The sequence below is a fragment of the Petaurus breviceps genome, unplaced genomic scaffold (assembly GCF_028583685.1).
Source record: "Petaurus breviceps papuanus isolate PSGF00001 unplaced genomic scaffold, PetGlider_PUasm1.0 154, whole genome shotgun sequence".
In the NCBI taxonomy this organism is placed as follows: domain Eukaryota; kingdom Metazoa; phylum Chordata; class Mammalia; order Diprotodontia; family Petauridae; genus Petaurus; species Petaurus breviceps.
In genome coordinates this window covers 8426974-8443408 of record NW_027185715.1, presented here as the reverse complement: position 1 = coordinate 8443408, position 16435 = coordinate 8426974, and the positions used below count along the sequence as shown (strand labels likewise).

Genomic DNA, 16435 nt, shown 5'->3' with positions numbered 1-16435 from the left:
CGTGGGCGGGCCGCTCCGACCAGGGAGGCGGGGCCCCGCGGCGGCTGCCCAGCCTCTCCTACCTCCTTGACAGGTGGGAATTTCTTCTTGCACTCCAGGGACAGGGCCCGCAGGTCGCTCTGCATGTTCTCCAGCAGCTTCTTCACCGCCTCGGGGCTGTTCGTGCAGGACATGATCCCCCCGAGCTCCGGGAGGGCCGCCCCCCGGGTGCTGACTCACACGCCCTCAGCAGCAGCCTCGCTCCGGGCTCCGTGGCGGCGGAGACCCGAGGCTGCGGCCCCCCACAGCCGCCTCTCCCCTCGCCCTCTTCCCCTCCCGGGCCTTCGGCTCCGCCGGGCCTGCGGGAACCGGCTCCGAGCAGCTGCTGGGGTCGCCGGCGGCCCACCCCCGCCTCCTCCCGCTGCGGCGGTGCCGGCGGCCAACGGGGCAGGAAGCTTCAGCGCCCGCTGTGCCCGGCGCTTCGCCTATCCGCCGCCATCAGCCGAGTCTCCCCACAATCCCCCGCGCGGCCGGGACACGTCAGCCGCACTTCCGCACAGCGCGGCCACTCTAGCCGCCCGAGCCTCGGCCCGGAGGAGGGGGGAGGAGGAGCGCGGCGAGGGGCGGGGGCGCCGAGGGGCGGGGCGAGGGCTCCGGAGCTGGGTGCGCAGGCGCCCACCATCCCGGCACGTCCTGGCCCTCGGCCTGACGTCGGGCTGGAGTGGTCAGTCAGCGTCGTTCTCCGAGGGCTACGGGCGGAAACGGGGAACTGGGTGGCCGCCGCCCACGCGTCCGAGGGCTTCGTGGAGGCAGTCTAGAAGGAATCTCAGCTTCCTCATCTGTAAAATGGAGTTAATAATAAACGCCCCCGGGCACATAGATGACGCCGTACAGAGAGCGCCAGGCTTGGAATCAGGAAGGCTTTTTTCCTTGAGTTCAGATACGGCCTCAGACACCAGCTGTGTGACCCTGAGCAGGTCACTTAACCCTGTTTGCCTTATTTCCCACATACGAAAAAAGAGGTGTCTGCGAAACAAAACAAAACAAAACAAAACAAGTGGGGTCGTGAAGAGTCGGACACGAGCCCTTTAAGTTCAACAAACATTAACCCCCTACTGCATGCAGTACTGATACAACCAGCACTGCTGGGAGCCAGCTGGGGTTCAGTGGAAAACCTGCTGGATGGAGCTGGAGCCTAGGTTCAAATCCTAATTCTGGCTCTTTTAGAAGAAATAACGGCTGACATTTATAGAGCGCTTTAAGGTTTGCAAATTATCTCTCTTGATCTCCACAAGAAGCTTGGGAGGAGTTACCTCCTTTTTACAGATGAGCTGCCAGGTTGACTTGCCCAGGGTCACCCAACTAGCAAATGCACGAGTCTGGACTGGACGTAAACTCCTTAGGACTCTGGGTCCAACTCTCTACTCCGTGCGGGTTGGCTGGAATTAGGCAGAACCGAGTTCAAGGATAACTATCCTCAGCCTGGATTTCCTCTTCTCTTAGACAAGGAGATGACTCACATCCCTTCCGCCTCTAAATCTGCTGGGATAGAGAAGAAAATGTTTTGGTCCCGACTTGTGATTTCATCCACCCAGTCTGTTACAGCAGATGGTCAGCTGCTCTGCAGTGAGAGAGTCCTCCCCAGAATTACACTGTCAGTAGGTGACCAAGACCATTGCTAATCAGAGCTTGATTCAGAATCATCAACAACGCCTGCTCTGTGCCAGGCACTGAAGATGCCAAGACAGAGAGGAAATATTATCTCTGCCCTCAAAGAGCTTACCGTCTTTTGGAGGATGAAACTTCTAAAGCTTGGGACACTAAGTCATAGCAAGTCTGAAAATGGGCAGGTGTGCAGTCTTAACGATCTGTGTCTGTATTAATTATCCTTAAGTGATATCTGAATTGTCCACCAGGTGGCAGTCTCCTTGAGCCACCTGTTGGGTAGCTATCTTCATTGCCTCAACAACTTCAGTATCCTGGAGGGTGTTTACCTGAAAACACTTGGACTGCTGCCCCTCTGGGGCAAGACTTACCATTTGGCATCCCTGAGCAGCTTAAGCCCACTCTTGCTGGATTCAGAATCTAACTAAGGAGATCATTCGGAATATTACTCAAAATATTAAAAATGTAATCCTATTTTAATGGGGATTGACATATGCCCAGAATGCCTCTGATAGTTTTTCCCCATATGGAAGAAGATAGGGTTCTGCTTCTGGAAGAGTCATGAAGACATGTAATGGTTTCATAGAAGTGCTTTTGGAAAGATGGAACACGTGTGGATGTTTTGCAGTTGGTTCTGATCAGCCGATAAAACGTTCCAACCAAAGGTTGTTGCAGATGCATTAAAAAAGGACTAGTGAGATTGAGCCAAGATGATCAAGTAGGAAGAAACAGTAGAGCCTAACACTCTCTACAGATGCTCCAGCAACAACCTAACAATGCCAGACTGAGTAGTGATAGGAAAATCAAAGGAAAAACTAGTGAGTCATCAAGTTTGACCTACAGGCAAGTGACCAGGTACAAACTGTGGTTCAGGGATGGACCAGGATCATAAACTCAGTTATGCCAGTAGAACAAGATACCCAGAGGCATTTGGGGAGTTGGCCCCAGAACCAGCCGTTAGCAATCTTCCAGAGAGGCAAGGAGTTTGAGCTGGTTGTTTAGAGCACTCAGCAAGGCCAGGCTCTGGTTTCTTAAAGCAGATATCTGAAAGAATGAGAAAACAAACAATATAAAGGGCTTTTAAGATGCCAGGGATACCCAAGACATAAACCTTGAAGGGGAAAATAACTCCAAAACGGCTAAAAACAAAACCTCAAAAACATAGCTTGTCCATAGATCAGTTAGAATTCCTAGAAGAAATTATGTAAAGGTTTTTAAAAGAGTTAAAAATATTATAAATTAAATAATAGGATTAGAGGAAAGACTTGAATAGAAATGAGAGTTATGGAGGAGAGACTTAGAAAATATTTGAAAAACTTAGTACAAGAGGTAAGAAACTTAATTTTTGAATTCGCAGTACCAGGCTCCCTGAAAATTATAGTAGACTAAGCAGAAATTGATGATTATAAGACAAGAAATACTAAAGCCAAATTAGAAGATTGAAAAAATAGAAGAAAATGTAAGTTATCTTTTTTTTGAGGGGGGAAGGCAAGGCAATTGAGGTTAAGTGACTTACCCAAGGTCACATAGCTAGTGTGTCAAGTGCTGAGGCCAAATTTGAATTCAGGTTCTCCTGACTCCAGGGCCAGTGCTCTATTCAGTACACCACCTAGCTATCCCTCTTAGTTTTTTTTTAACTGACTTGGAAAACAAAACAAGGAGAGAAAATTTTAAGAATCACTGGAATATTTAAAAGGCATGACACCCCACCCCGCAAAACCCCAAAAGCCTAAATATCATATTTTTTTAAAAAATGAAAGAAAACTTTCCAGATCCCTTAAAATTAGAGAGCAAAGTAAAAATAGAATACACCAGTCACTTCTCTAAAGAACCCCCAAAAGAAAACTCCTGGGATCATCACAGCCCAAATCCAGAGCTTTTAGGTCAAAGAAAAAAGTACTGCAACCATCTAGAAAGAAAGGTCAAGTTCTGAGTAACCAGTCAGGATCATATAAGATGTAGCAGCTACCATTATAAAAGGGTGGAGAGCACAGAAGATGATATTCCAAAGGACCAAAGACAGGTTTACAACTAAAAAAAAAAATAACCAGAAACACTGAATATTATCCTGTGGTGGGGAGAGAGAGAGGTAGGGGACAGAGCAGGAATGGACTTTTAATTAAATAAAAGACTTCCAAGCATTAGAAATGCAAAAAGGTACACGTAAGTGAGCAATTGGAAAATATAAGAATGAAGTATTTGCATTCTAAAAACCATAATGTCATCAGGGGTCCTAGAAGGAATCAAGTAAGATGAAAGGCCTACAAATTTTTTGTTACTGTTATTTTATTTTGATGCGTAAAGGGAAGGGAAGAGGATAGAGGATACATTAGGAAAGAAAAGGGGAGGAATGAGGAGGAAGAGGAACGGGCATCACTTAAACCTCATTTTCATCTCATTTGGTCAAAGGAGATTAGGACAGACATACAAATACATAGAAAAACACAGAGTTTGGTTTAGAAATACACTCAATAGAGAAAAGAGGAAATATAAAAGGGAAAAAGAGGGCAGGCAGACATAGGGGAGAAGTAGTCATAAGCAAAGGAAATCTTGAGTGCAGAGTGAGGATCATAAAGAGGGGTCTAAAAGGAAAGAAAGAAAGGTTAAGGATCTGTGATTGGGGTTAGTGTGAGGGGCAGGACAGTAGAAGCTCTTTGCACCAAATAAAGCATTATGTTGAACAAACTCCTGTTTTATGCCCCTCTTTTATGTAAAGGGGATCAGGGGGCGGCTAGGTGGCTCAGTGAATAGAGCATTGGCTCTGGAGTCAGAAGGACCTGAGTTTAAATCTGGCCTCAGACACTTATTAGCCATGTGACCTTGGGCAAGTCACTTAACCTCAATTGCCTGCCCTCCCCCCTCCAAAAAAGCAAAAAAAAAAGGGGGGGTGTCAGGAAGCAAAGAAAGAAAATAGTATGAGAATAGGATAAACATGAAATGTTCCTTTGTTTTCGGTTGTGTCCAACCCTTTGTGACCTCATTTGGAGTTTTCTTGGCAAAGATATGGAGTGGTTTGTCATTTCCTTCTCCAGCTTATTTTACAGATTAGGAAACTGAGGTCAACAGGGTTAAGTGACTCGACCAGGATCACACAGCTAGTAAGAGTCTGAGGCCAGATTTGAACTCAGGAAGAAGAATCTAACCTCTAGGCTCAATGCGCCATCCTTGGTACCCTTTCTTAAAGGTTACACTTCCAATACGTATAAGGTATAAGCATAACAGTCACTCCCCAATTGATAAATGGTCAAGGAATATAAAGAGGCCATTCTCAAAAGAAGAAATTTAAGCTGTCTGTAGCTATCTGGAAAAAAAAAATGTTCAAATAACTAGAGAAACGCACATTAAAACAGCATTGAGATTCTCTCTCACACTCATCAAATGAACAAAGTTGATGAAAAAGGAAAAGGGAGAATGTTGCTGGGGCAATGGGAAAATGAAGTACAGTACAATTATACATTTTTGATAGAGCTATAAAATGGTATAAACATACTGGGAAGTGATACTGGAACTATGTCCCAAAAGTTATTAAACTGTGCCTACCCCTTGACCTAATAGTAACACTACTAGACCTGATGATCAAATGAAGAGGAAAAGTCCTAAATATACAAAAAATATTTATAGCAGATTTTGGTGGTGGCAAATAACTGGAAACAAAGGGGATATGTAAAAATTGGGGAATGGCTGAGCACATTATTATATATGAATATAATAGAACAATTTTACTAGGGTAGAAGAATATCCTAATTCTTTCTACCTTTGGAAATGGAAACACCTCCCTAAAAGCTATTGATACATTATTCAAGAGTTGGTTCCAGGGGCAGCTAGGTGGCGCAGTGAATAGAGAGCACCGGCCCTGGAGTCAGGAGGACCTGAGTTCAAAGGCAGCCTCAGACACTTAACACAAAAACTAGCCATGTGACCTTGGGCAAGTCACTTAATCCCAACTGCCCTCCAAAAAAAGAGTTAGTTCCAGGGACTAAAAGGCTTAGACTGTTGACAATCTCAACTAAATTTGGAACCCACTCTCCCTAGACTGAGATGAAATACTGGACAAGTGTGCCTCCAAGGTGTTAGGGGTATATGTTGACACTTTTATTCTTGGTACATCTTTGAAGTAAACATCCCTTTCTAATCGAGGTACTAGAATGCTGTTCACTAGAGGCTAAAAGTGGGAAGGAACTCAACTGATGGGAACTTGAGCGGATGGCAATAGAGAAGAGATATTCCCAGCCTCTCCAGTACCCCCTAGAACCCTGAGGGGAAGATTAGTCAAGAATTTAGTTATACTGTAAAACTGAGGAGGGAGAAAGCTTTTTTTTTTTTTTAACATTAAAACAAATTTATTTTGTTCCCACACACAACTTGGATTTATTTTTTTTCTTACCCTTTCCATTCTCATTCCTTCATTTCCTTGGCTTCCTGATGCGCCCTGTCCTGCCTATCAGTAGAGCATTTTGTAATAATGCCAAACATAAGTGTGGGGAGTATGTGTATGTATGTGTGTGTGTGTGTGTGTGTGAGTGGTTGAAAATGTCTCTTCTAAGTATTTCTGAGGAGATCAAAGTTACAATCCCGTAACAGACATATTGCAAAACACAATTAACTTCTATTGGAAGATGATTGTATATTCCTAAATACCTTTTCTTTTTTTTTGCAGTCCACCCCAACGCCAGGACAGCACTCTTGATCTAGAAATCATCCCTGATACTGCTCCTTAAGAGGCCTGGAGCATAAGGGTGTATATCAAAAGGATTTGGCAAGGAGACCACTTAGGATCTGCTTTCCTGGCTAGAGATGTTTGAATGCCAATACAGTAAAGTTGAAGGAAGGAGAGGAAAAGCTTGAAAGAAGAGGGAAATGTCTACACAGAAAGAAGCTGACTGTGAAAGGTAATGGTTGGTGATAGAATACAATGATAGGATAACCATAGAAACTGCCAGCTGGATTGATTCAGGTCTCCATTTCAGTGAAAAAATTAGAGCAGAGATGCAGGGAAAGGCTTATTAGTCAGTAAGGCACAGGGAGTTCCTGGGATGGTGGTGTGAAATAGTCACTCCTATTTTCACAATTATGGATGCCAATTACGCAGACTTTGGGTAGACCAGATAGCCTTTACAGAACATGTTTGGTATGTGATGACACATATAAAAGTGCTTTGCAAACCTTAAAGACCTATATAAGTGCTAGCTGTAATTGTGATTATGATTATTGGGATACGTGGATTTTGTGAAGGAAGGGATACCTGACAGATGAATACCTCAGGTGGAATAACTGACAGATGTGTTTTTTGGTTGCTATATGTCATTATGTAAGCTTTGGTACCTATTTAAAGGCTCACCCCAGAGTACAATATGGTATTACCCAGTACTGTCCTACCCTCTGCAGCCAACTTCCTTTTTAAAAATAATGTTTTACTGATATTTTCTATTTTTTACATCACCATAGTATCCCATGTATCCATCTCCCTCCCTCTCCCTGACAGCCATCCAATATGACAAATAGTGGCCTGTTTTATTTTTTAGAGAGGAAAAATATAGTCAGCATAAATAACTGATTAGTACATTGAGAAAGTCCAGTATGTGATACCCATGAACCTCCCACCTCTACGAAGGGGTAAGTTAGAGGCCCACTTGATCTCTTCATTAGGGTTCTAATTGATCTTATAATTTTATTGTATTTATTTTTTATTGTTAGCTGTGTTGTTGTTTCCATTTCCTTGTTGTGGTCCTTGTGTATGGGCAGTTATGTATCAAAGTGGACAGAATGCTGGGCCTGGAGTCTCATCAAATTAAGACTTCCTGAGTTCAAATTTGGCCTTAGACATTTACTATCTGTATGACCCTGGGCAAGTCATTTAGCCTTGTTCGCTTTAGTTCCCTCATATGTAAAATGAGCTGGAGAAGGAAATGGCAAACCACTCCAGTATCTTTGCCAAGAAAACCCCAAATGGGATCACAAAAAGTCACATAAGTTCAATCATATGAGGACACAACTGAAACAACTAAACAGCAAAAGTCATTGTGTATATAGCTCTTGGTTCTATTTACTTCATTCTAAGTCAGTTCACTTCATCTAGATCTTTCTACACTTCTTTATAGTCATCACATTTGTCATTTTTCTACAGCACAATAATACTCCATTACGTCTATGTACCACAATTTGTTTGGTCAGTCTCCAATCAATGAGCATTTACTTTGTGTAACCAACTTTCAATTAGTATTCATAGCATTTCCAAACATATACTATATTATAAATTCCAGAATATCTGTAAACATCTTTGCACTCAATATTTTTCATACCTCTAGTATATTTCAACATGCCTTGGCAAGTATTTCTGGGGGCGGCTAGGTGGCGCAGTGAGTAAGAGCACTGGCCCCGGTATCAGGAGACCCGGGATCAGTTCTGGCCTCAGATAGTTGGCACCCACACAAAATAACTGGCCATGTAACCCTGAGCAAGTTACTTAACCCCAATTGCTTTAAAAATATATATATATTGGGGGGGGGGGGGCTGGGTGGCACAGTGAATGGGGTGCCAGCCCTGAGGTCAGGAGGACCTGAGTTCAGATCCAACCTCAGATACTTGGCACTTGCTGGCCATGTGACCTTGGGCAAGTCCCTTAATCCCAATTGCCCCCCCCATATATATTTCTTGAATGTGACTAAAGGGGGATACTAGTAAGATAGTGGAAATTTGTGCATTATCAAAAAGGTATATGATTATTAATGCTTCTTAAAATGTAACTAGCACTTAAACTTTGCAGTCTATATATATATATATTTAAATGTCACACTTTGTACTTCTATCCTTGGAGAAACTGGCACAGTGTAGTTTTGGGCTAAGACTGAGCAGTCTAAATTAAGTAAAAGTTGAGCAAAGCAGTTTTACTTCTGCTATTTAAGAAATCATTTAAAGGCTTTAAATCATTAAAAAGACTCTACACAATCATTTCTCAAATGCTAGAAGCAAATGATTAAGATTCCTGCAATTCTTTCTAAAAAGGTTCAATTTTCTTATCTATTAAATGGAGATGATGCCAAGCCTTTCTAATGTACAGAGTTCATAAGGAATATAAAATACTAGAGTTGGGAGGGACTGTAGTTCTCATTGAGTTGTTATCATGATCAAATGAAATAACACATCTTAAATAGCTTGAAAAGCTGTTAAAGGCTATGCAAATGTTAAATTTCTATAGGTTAATTTTTTTTTAAAAGGAACTTAACAGAGTGGGAAACCAAGGGACCACCCAGGGTTTGCTGGATGGCATCTTAAGCAACCAGTCCTTCAGTGCTGAACCACACGGCTCTCTGGAGGAGGCCAAATTATAAGCTGAGGGAAAGGGAAGTGAATAAACATATATAGTGCCTACTTTATGCCAGGCACTGTGCCAAGCACTTTTTTCAAATACGATCTCATTTGATCCTCACAATAACCCTGGATTTTGTGGTTGAGGAAACTGAGGCAAACAAATCTGATTTGCCCTAGGTCACATACCTAGTATGTATCTGAGTCCAGATTTAAACTGAGCACTTCTTGATTCCATGCCCAGCACTCTATCCGCTGGGCTGCCAGGTGCCGCGCTCCATGAGGACTCCATGAAAGGTGTATACTTTCCTCTTGCTACTTACCATCACCTTCCAACACCTCAAACCTCCCATTATGCTCTCCTGCTACAGGAGTTTACCTGATAATTCTTGCTAGAAAACATAAAAAAGTAAATGGAAAATGTAACCCAACAATGTGGAATTAAAATTCCCAAAATACAAGAGACCTGACCACAACAATGGAAATGGAAACAACAGCACAGCCAACAATAAAAAAATAAATACGACAAAATTATAAGATCAAGTGGGACCCTAATGAAGAGATCAAGTGGGCCTCTAACTTACCCCTTTGTGGAGGTGGGAGATCCATGGGTATCACACATTGCACATGTTTTTGGACTTTATCAATGTATTGATCAGTTATTTATGCTGACTATATTTTTCCCCTCTAAAAAAAAACATCTATAAACAAAGGGGTGGGACTAAATTATAATTTTAGTGCCAGACAGGACCATCCAGGTCAACCCTTCATTTTAGAGGAAAATGAGGCCTGGCCCCAAAAAGTGTACTAATGAGTCTAAGGTAACACACATAAGTAACAGTGGAGAATTTGAATGCAGGTATTGTTGCATACCACTCCAGTATCTTTGGCAAGAACCTCATGGACAGTATTGGTATCTTACAGTCCAAGGGATCACAAAGAGTTGGACAGGATTGAACAATAATTGTTGCACAGAATCCATTGTACTTTCCATTGTACCAGATCATCATGAGGTCCCTTCTAGTTCCAAAACTGTTTAATTTATTTTAATGAATAGAACTTGGATCCTTTTCAGAACAGATGTTGCTGGTAATATAAAAGAAACTCGGCCTGTTGTAGATTTCCCTCATTGATTCTTTCATCAGCTAAAGAAATATTAGCAAAACTTAACCTGTAAATGGAAAGATAAAGACCATGTCTTTCTTTTACTGAACAGCATTTATAGCTGTAATAGGAGTGATATTCTAAAGCAAGTTTTTCCTTAAATAGTATTGGGCCTATCCTTGAAGTTTAATTGGCTTAAAGGAATAAGGCTAAAACCATTGGCATAATTTTCCAGTGATCTAACTACAAAAATCAGTATGTAAAAAGTCAAGACCTCCTCTTTTAGGTTTCTAAGTGACACAGGAGAAGTGGGGAAGATAAACCCAAGTGAATTAGTGATGTATCCTTGCTGAATATCCCTTCCATGTTATGGCTAAACAGGCCTTCACTTTGCTTGCTGTTAGATTGTTCAAGAATGTCTCATTTTGTGACAGTCCTGAATCTGATCTATTGGACTTGCCCGAGTCAGTCTGGATCAACATTTGGGAGTAGTTGGTGCAGGGGCCTCATTGAAGTGGATGAAGGTGATGCAGGGGAAGGTGAGCCCTGGGTTATATGGAAGTCTGGTTCCCTGGCCTCCAGGTCTATGGCAGTGCTTCTAGCAGTATTTCTGGAGGTGCTGGCTACATATGCTCAGATAGCCAGTGCTGACCTGAGGAGATTAGAGAACAAACTCTCTGTGGGAATTTAGCAACTAAAGACATTTGAACATGCCCTCTATCTTTAAGAACTGTGCCATCAATATGACAAATGTCATAAACTGCCATTTGTTGAATTTGCATAATTTTTATATTTGAGAATAATAGTAACCCTAACCTTAAATCGATGTCTACCATGAAGCTCCCAGATAGGGAATACTGGGCCTAGAGTCAGAAAGAACAGTTCAAACCTGCTCTCAGACACTTACTAGCTATGTGACCCTGGACAAATCACTTAACTGCTGCCTCCCTCAGTTTCCTCATTGTAAAATGAGGATTAATAATAGCATTTACCTCCCAGGGTTGTTGTGACGATCAAATGAGATCAATTTGTAAAGTGCTTAGCATACAGTAAGCACTTAATAAATTCTTCTTTCCTTCCTTCCTTCCACCCACTGTGTGGGGTAGGCCTGTGGCCTCCCTAGAGACTGTATTTTGGGGAATATTCAAGACTAAAAGCTTCTCTAATGAAGGTCTCATTTACAAGATATATATGAAACTGATTCAAATTTATAAGAATAAGAGCCATTTCTCAATAAGTAAATAACCAAAGGATATGATTAGGCAGTATTCAAAGGAAGAGATATGTGATCAAAAACCATATGAAAAAATACTACAAATTACCAATAATTAGAGAAATGAAAATTAAATCAGTCCTGAAGTTCCACACCACACCAATTGGCCAAAATGACAAAAGAGGAAGATGACAAATATTGGAGGAAAACAGGTTCACTAGTGACACTGTTGTGGAGCTGTGATTTGGTATAACCATTCTGGAAAACAATTTGTAAACTTCCCCAAAAGTCACTAAACTATGCATACCCTTTATGCAACAATAACACTGATACCATCAATACCATCAAAACAAAGCAAAACAAAACAAGGAAACAAGGAAATAATCCATGTGTACAAAAATATCTGTAACAGTTCTTTTCATAGTAGGAGAAAAACCTAGGGACAAAGGGGGAATAGCCCACCTATTGGGGAATGGCTAAGCAAATTGTGGTATGTGAATGTAATGGAATATTTTTGTGTTATTAAAAAATGACACAATGAACACTTTTAGAAGATACTGAAAGGACATCTATCTTTGAACCTAGGAGAACAATTATACGATGACAACAACATTATGAAGAAAAACAACTTTGAAAGACTAGAACTTTGATTGGTGTAAATATAATCAATGAATCCAGAGGACTCATGGCTACCTTCCTCCTACCACAGAGGTGATTGACTTAAAGAAGGAGGAATATTTTTTTGTACGTGGTCAATGAGGGAATTTGTTTTTCTTGATCATACTTATTTGTTATGAGGTTTTTTCTTTTCTTTTCTTTTTATTGTTCAGTTGGGAGGGGTGGAGAGCAGAAGAGAGCAAAAATAAGTACTTGTTAACTGGACACAAAAATAAAAAATATATATGTATATGTATATATATTTGTTTTTTTGCAGGGGAGAAGGCAGGGCAATTGGAGTTAAGTGACTTGCCCAAGGTCACACAGCTAGTTAAGTGTTAAGTGTCTAAGGCCAGATTTGAACTCAGGTCTTCCTGACTCCAGGGCCGGTGCTCTATTCAGTGTGCCACCTAAGTGCCCCAAAATTATATTTTTACAAAGGAACTATGCTGAATGAATTGTCTTTACTTGGTATTTGGGATGCCAGAAAGGCAGCATAGTATTGGATAGAAAACCAACCTAAGAGTTCAGCCAGCCAGACCTAGATTGATGTCCTGCCTCTGACACATAACTGGCTGTCACCTGGGCAAGTCACTTAACCTTTCCATAATATTGATCAGTGGTGTCAGATACAAATAGAAATGGGGGCCACCAAACTGCATATGTAAGTAAGCACCCTGCAGGCCACATGTTTACTTGGAAAACCACATATTAACCTCATCTATGTTCTATTGCATTTTTTATTAGGTTAAATATTTCCCAATAACATTCCAGTCTGGTTTCTCATATAAGTCCTGGGCTGCAGGTTTGACACCTCTGATTCAGACTACTCCCTGAAAGCATAGAGAGAGGGTGCTTGTGAAAAAGCCCCTCTTCCCTCCCCCCCAGCCAGCCTCCTCCAAAGTTCTTCAGAAGGACATCACTGATAATGAGATTGCATTGAATCTTCTCATCCTGGTCAAACCCAACCCAAGCCTGAAGGGATTTTAGCCTGCACAGGCTTGGGTGAAGACAGACCCTTGTGCCTGAGATAGCCCCAGAATAGTAGTGGTCTGGGACGGTAGGAGGGGTGGAGGTAGGGGTGGTCTGATAGAACAGGTATTTCCTCTATCCAGCTGCAGAATGATGTCATTCTATATTCACAGTACCTTGTGACTTCTCTTGGCATCTCATCCTTGCTTCTCTATCTTACCTTCTATAGGAAGCTCCCTAAATGGTGGTGCCTTTCCTCTGTAAATTATCTCCAGTTTTTCTGTCTAGGTCTTGTTTGTACATAGCTGTTTGCATGTTGTCTCTCCATTAGACTGTGAGCCCCTAGAGGACAGGAACTGTCCCTGTATGCCCAGCTCTTAGCACAATTTATGTTGCATGGGAAGTGTTAAATAAATGTTTATTGACTGACTGAGTTACTGAGGGAGGCACTTGAAAGGGCGGTTCTTTATCTTTTTTAGGACCCAAGAGCCCTTTCCAGAATTGGACACATGGATAAATGTGCCAAATGCAGCCTAGGTCATAGACATGAGGAACAGAGGGATAGGGGAGAAAAAGGGATACATCAATTTAAAAGGAGAAACAGCTTCTTCTCCCTCCCTCTCCAGTGGACTGTAACTCTCTTACTCACTGACACTTCCAATGATGGGTGGGCCCTAGCACAGAACCTAGGTACCCTCCCCTCCACTGGCAAAAAAGGCCACTGCCTGCACATGCCAACCAGAGCTAGTTCTGTGGCCTCCTCTTTGCTTTTGTTCTCTCCCTAAGGGTGGATGAGAGATCCTGAATTGGATATGCCTAGCCACGGTGAGGCTTTGAGAATTCCAAATTCTAATAGTCAGTCAATATGCATTTATTATAACAGCTACTTGGTCCCTCAATAAAACCTGATTGTCAGTAGGAGGAATTTCCTGAATTGGAAATGATGACCCCATTTGGAGGAGGAACCAAAATCCTGATCTGACCTCCCAGAACACACTGGAGTTACCTGAACCAGTCCTTCTCAACCTTGTGGAAAAGCCCAGGGAAGTACTATCCTGGCCAGCAGCACTAGTAACAGGTAATCAGGAGGTCAGAGGGGCAGCACCTGGCCTGACTCCAGAAGACACTGCTTGGTGCCAGCATATGGGGCAGTGTTTGGGTTTCAGTGGTGGCAGTGCCTGCATCAGTATTCAGCCTTTTAAAGGAGGGCACAGTAGTATCTTCCACTCAGGCCCCAGCAGCGGAAACAGCAACTGACCATGGCACAGGAGGGAAATGGCAACACTTTGATCCTGTTGAACCCCAGCTTTGACTGTGAACCCCAAAGACCCCAAGCAGGGTTTGTTCTAAGAAAGAGACGTCGGGTCCGTGTTTTTACTTCTCTCCCAAGCTGGCGACATGCATTGCATGGGAGTTCAGTCCCAAACTGGGCTCCCCTGAGGGGTCCAGTTCAGAAATGGCTCAATTTGGGATTTGTTGGCACGGGGTTATATGCCCTTTGAAGAGCAGGTGTTTCTAAGGGGTGCAAAAACCTCTGATTGATCAGAACACTGGGAGGTGGACTATATTAAATGAAGTCTTGAGTACATAGGTGACAATATCTTTTCAGCAGGGGTTGATATCACCTGCTGTCATTCTATCTTCAGAAGAAATAATCATTCTATCATACCAGCGCCCCCATCATGCCAAACCACTCCCAATCTTAGGCTATCTAGGCAGAAGGATCTGTCTCCCCCTAAACCTGAGCAGATTAAATCACTTCAGGCTTGAGTTGGAGTTGGACCAGAATAAGAAGATTCAGTATGATCTTATCATCAGTAATGTCCATCTAAAGGAGAGGTTGAATTTGTAAGATGGAAGGGGTTGGGGGAAACACCAAGCCTCCAAGACACTGATTACTAAGATTTAAAATAATTTTTCACAATCCTAATATGGTGTTTGCAGCAGCACTCTTCCCAGAACAGGGGGATATCACTAAGCCCTGGCTTGGGGGCAGGGGGTGACTGCTAGGCAATGATACAGATAAGAGCAATGCCCAGTCCTAGCATAAAGACTGGTACTCAGCCCTCCAAATCCCCAACTAGTGGATATTGCTAGCCACAAACCAGGGGGAAGCACTCTGACTATGTCACAGGGAGAAATCACTGTGCCCTGGCATAGCTGGGCATGAGCCCAGTGTAATACCAAGCCTCTGGGCAATGTCAGTACCTGCAATATTGCTCAGCTAGCTGCAGGAGGGAAGGGCTTAGGCACTGCAAACATAAGGGGTACCTTATGAAGAAGAGCAGGCAGACCCGTTGTAACTCTTGACATACTGTAATTTGGAACTGATAAGGTCCCTCCACATTGCTTCCAAAGTTGTACCAGTGGTCAACAGGAAGGGCTTGGAGAACCAAGTTGGGGATACAGTTATGGGAAGGTCCTTTGCTTTCTAGTGACCTAAGGGGAGGTAACATTATTATTTTTGCTTGGAACAAACTGGGACACCTGAAGATCTTTCAACAATGAATAAATGTTGGTTTATTTAGCCATAGCAAAAGGATTTTCAACCAAGTATGCACTTAGAACCTTTAGAATTAGAACAGCTGAGCAAAACTCCCATTGTGATTCATCAGGCAAACATTCTTTGACTGCTTTCTACTCAGGCTCTGAGGAAGTGATATCAATAGTCTGAACCTTTGGTCCTGTTAGCCAACCAAGTCTCAGTACTATTTAACTCTGATTTTTTCATCAAGAATGCTTGAAAGTCCTCTATTCCGTTGAATTGACATATTTTCCCCTGAAACATGATACCCAGTTTTGCTGGGTAGGTGATTCTTATTCTTTTTTTTTTTTTTTTTGCCTTTTTGGAGGGCAATTTGGGGTTAAGTAACTTGCCCAAGGTTATACGTCTAGGTGTGTGTGTGTGTGTGTGTGTGTGTGTGTGTGTGTGTGTGTGTGTGTTAAGTGTCTGAGGCTGGAACCAAACTTGGGTCCTCCTGACTCTGGGGCCGGTGCTTTACTCACTGCGCCACCTAGCTGCCCCTGATTCTTGGTTTTAATCCCAGCTCCTTTGACCTCCTGAATATCATATTCCAAGCCCTTTGATCGCTCAGTGTAGAAGCTGCCAGATCCTGTGTTATCCTGATTGTGTTTCCACAGTATTCAAATTGTTTCTTCCTGGCTGCTTGTAATATTTTCTCCTTGATCTGGGAATTCTGGAACCTGACTATAATATTTCTAGCAGTTTTCTTTTGGGGATCTTTTTCACGATGTGATAGGCAGATTCTTTCAACTTCTATTTTGCCCTCTGTTTCTAAAACACCAGGACAATTTTACTTGAGATTTTCTTGAAGGATGATTTCTAGGTTCTTTTTTTGATCATGGCTTTCAGGTAGTCCAATCATTTTTAAATTATCTCTCTTGGATCTATTTTCCAGGTCAGTGGTTTTCCCAGTGAGATATTTCACATTGCCTTCTATTTTTTCATTTATTTGGATCTGTTCAATGGTATTTCGATTTCTCATAAAGTCACTAGCATCCATTTGCTCCAGTCTTTTC

General features: G+C 42.4%; 1 protein-coding gene across 2 annotated transcripts in view; it reads right to left on the bottom strand.

The window, feature by feature from the left end:
- The window catches only part of MON2 (MON2 homolog, regulator of endosome-to-Golgi trafficking), a 148596-nt gene extending 148094 nt beyond the window's left edge, over positions 1-502 (bottom strand). For both annotated transcript variants that reach the window (XM_069080685.1, XM_069080692.1), the window contains exon 1: positions 63-502. In XM_069080685.1, the coding sequence (XP_068936786.1) occupies positions 63-173 (111 nt within the window). In that variant the 5' untranslated portion in view covers positions 174-502. The remainder of the gene's footprint in view (positions 1-62) is intronic.
- Positions 503-16435: the final 15933 nt, after the last annotated feature.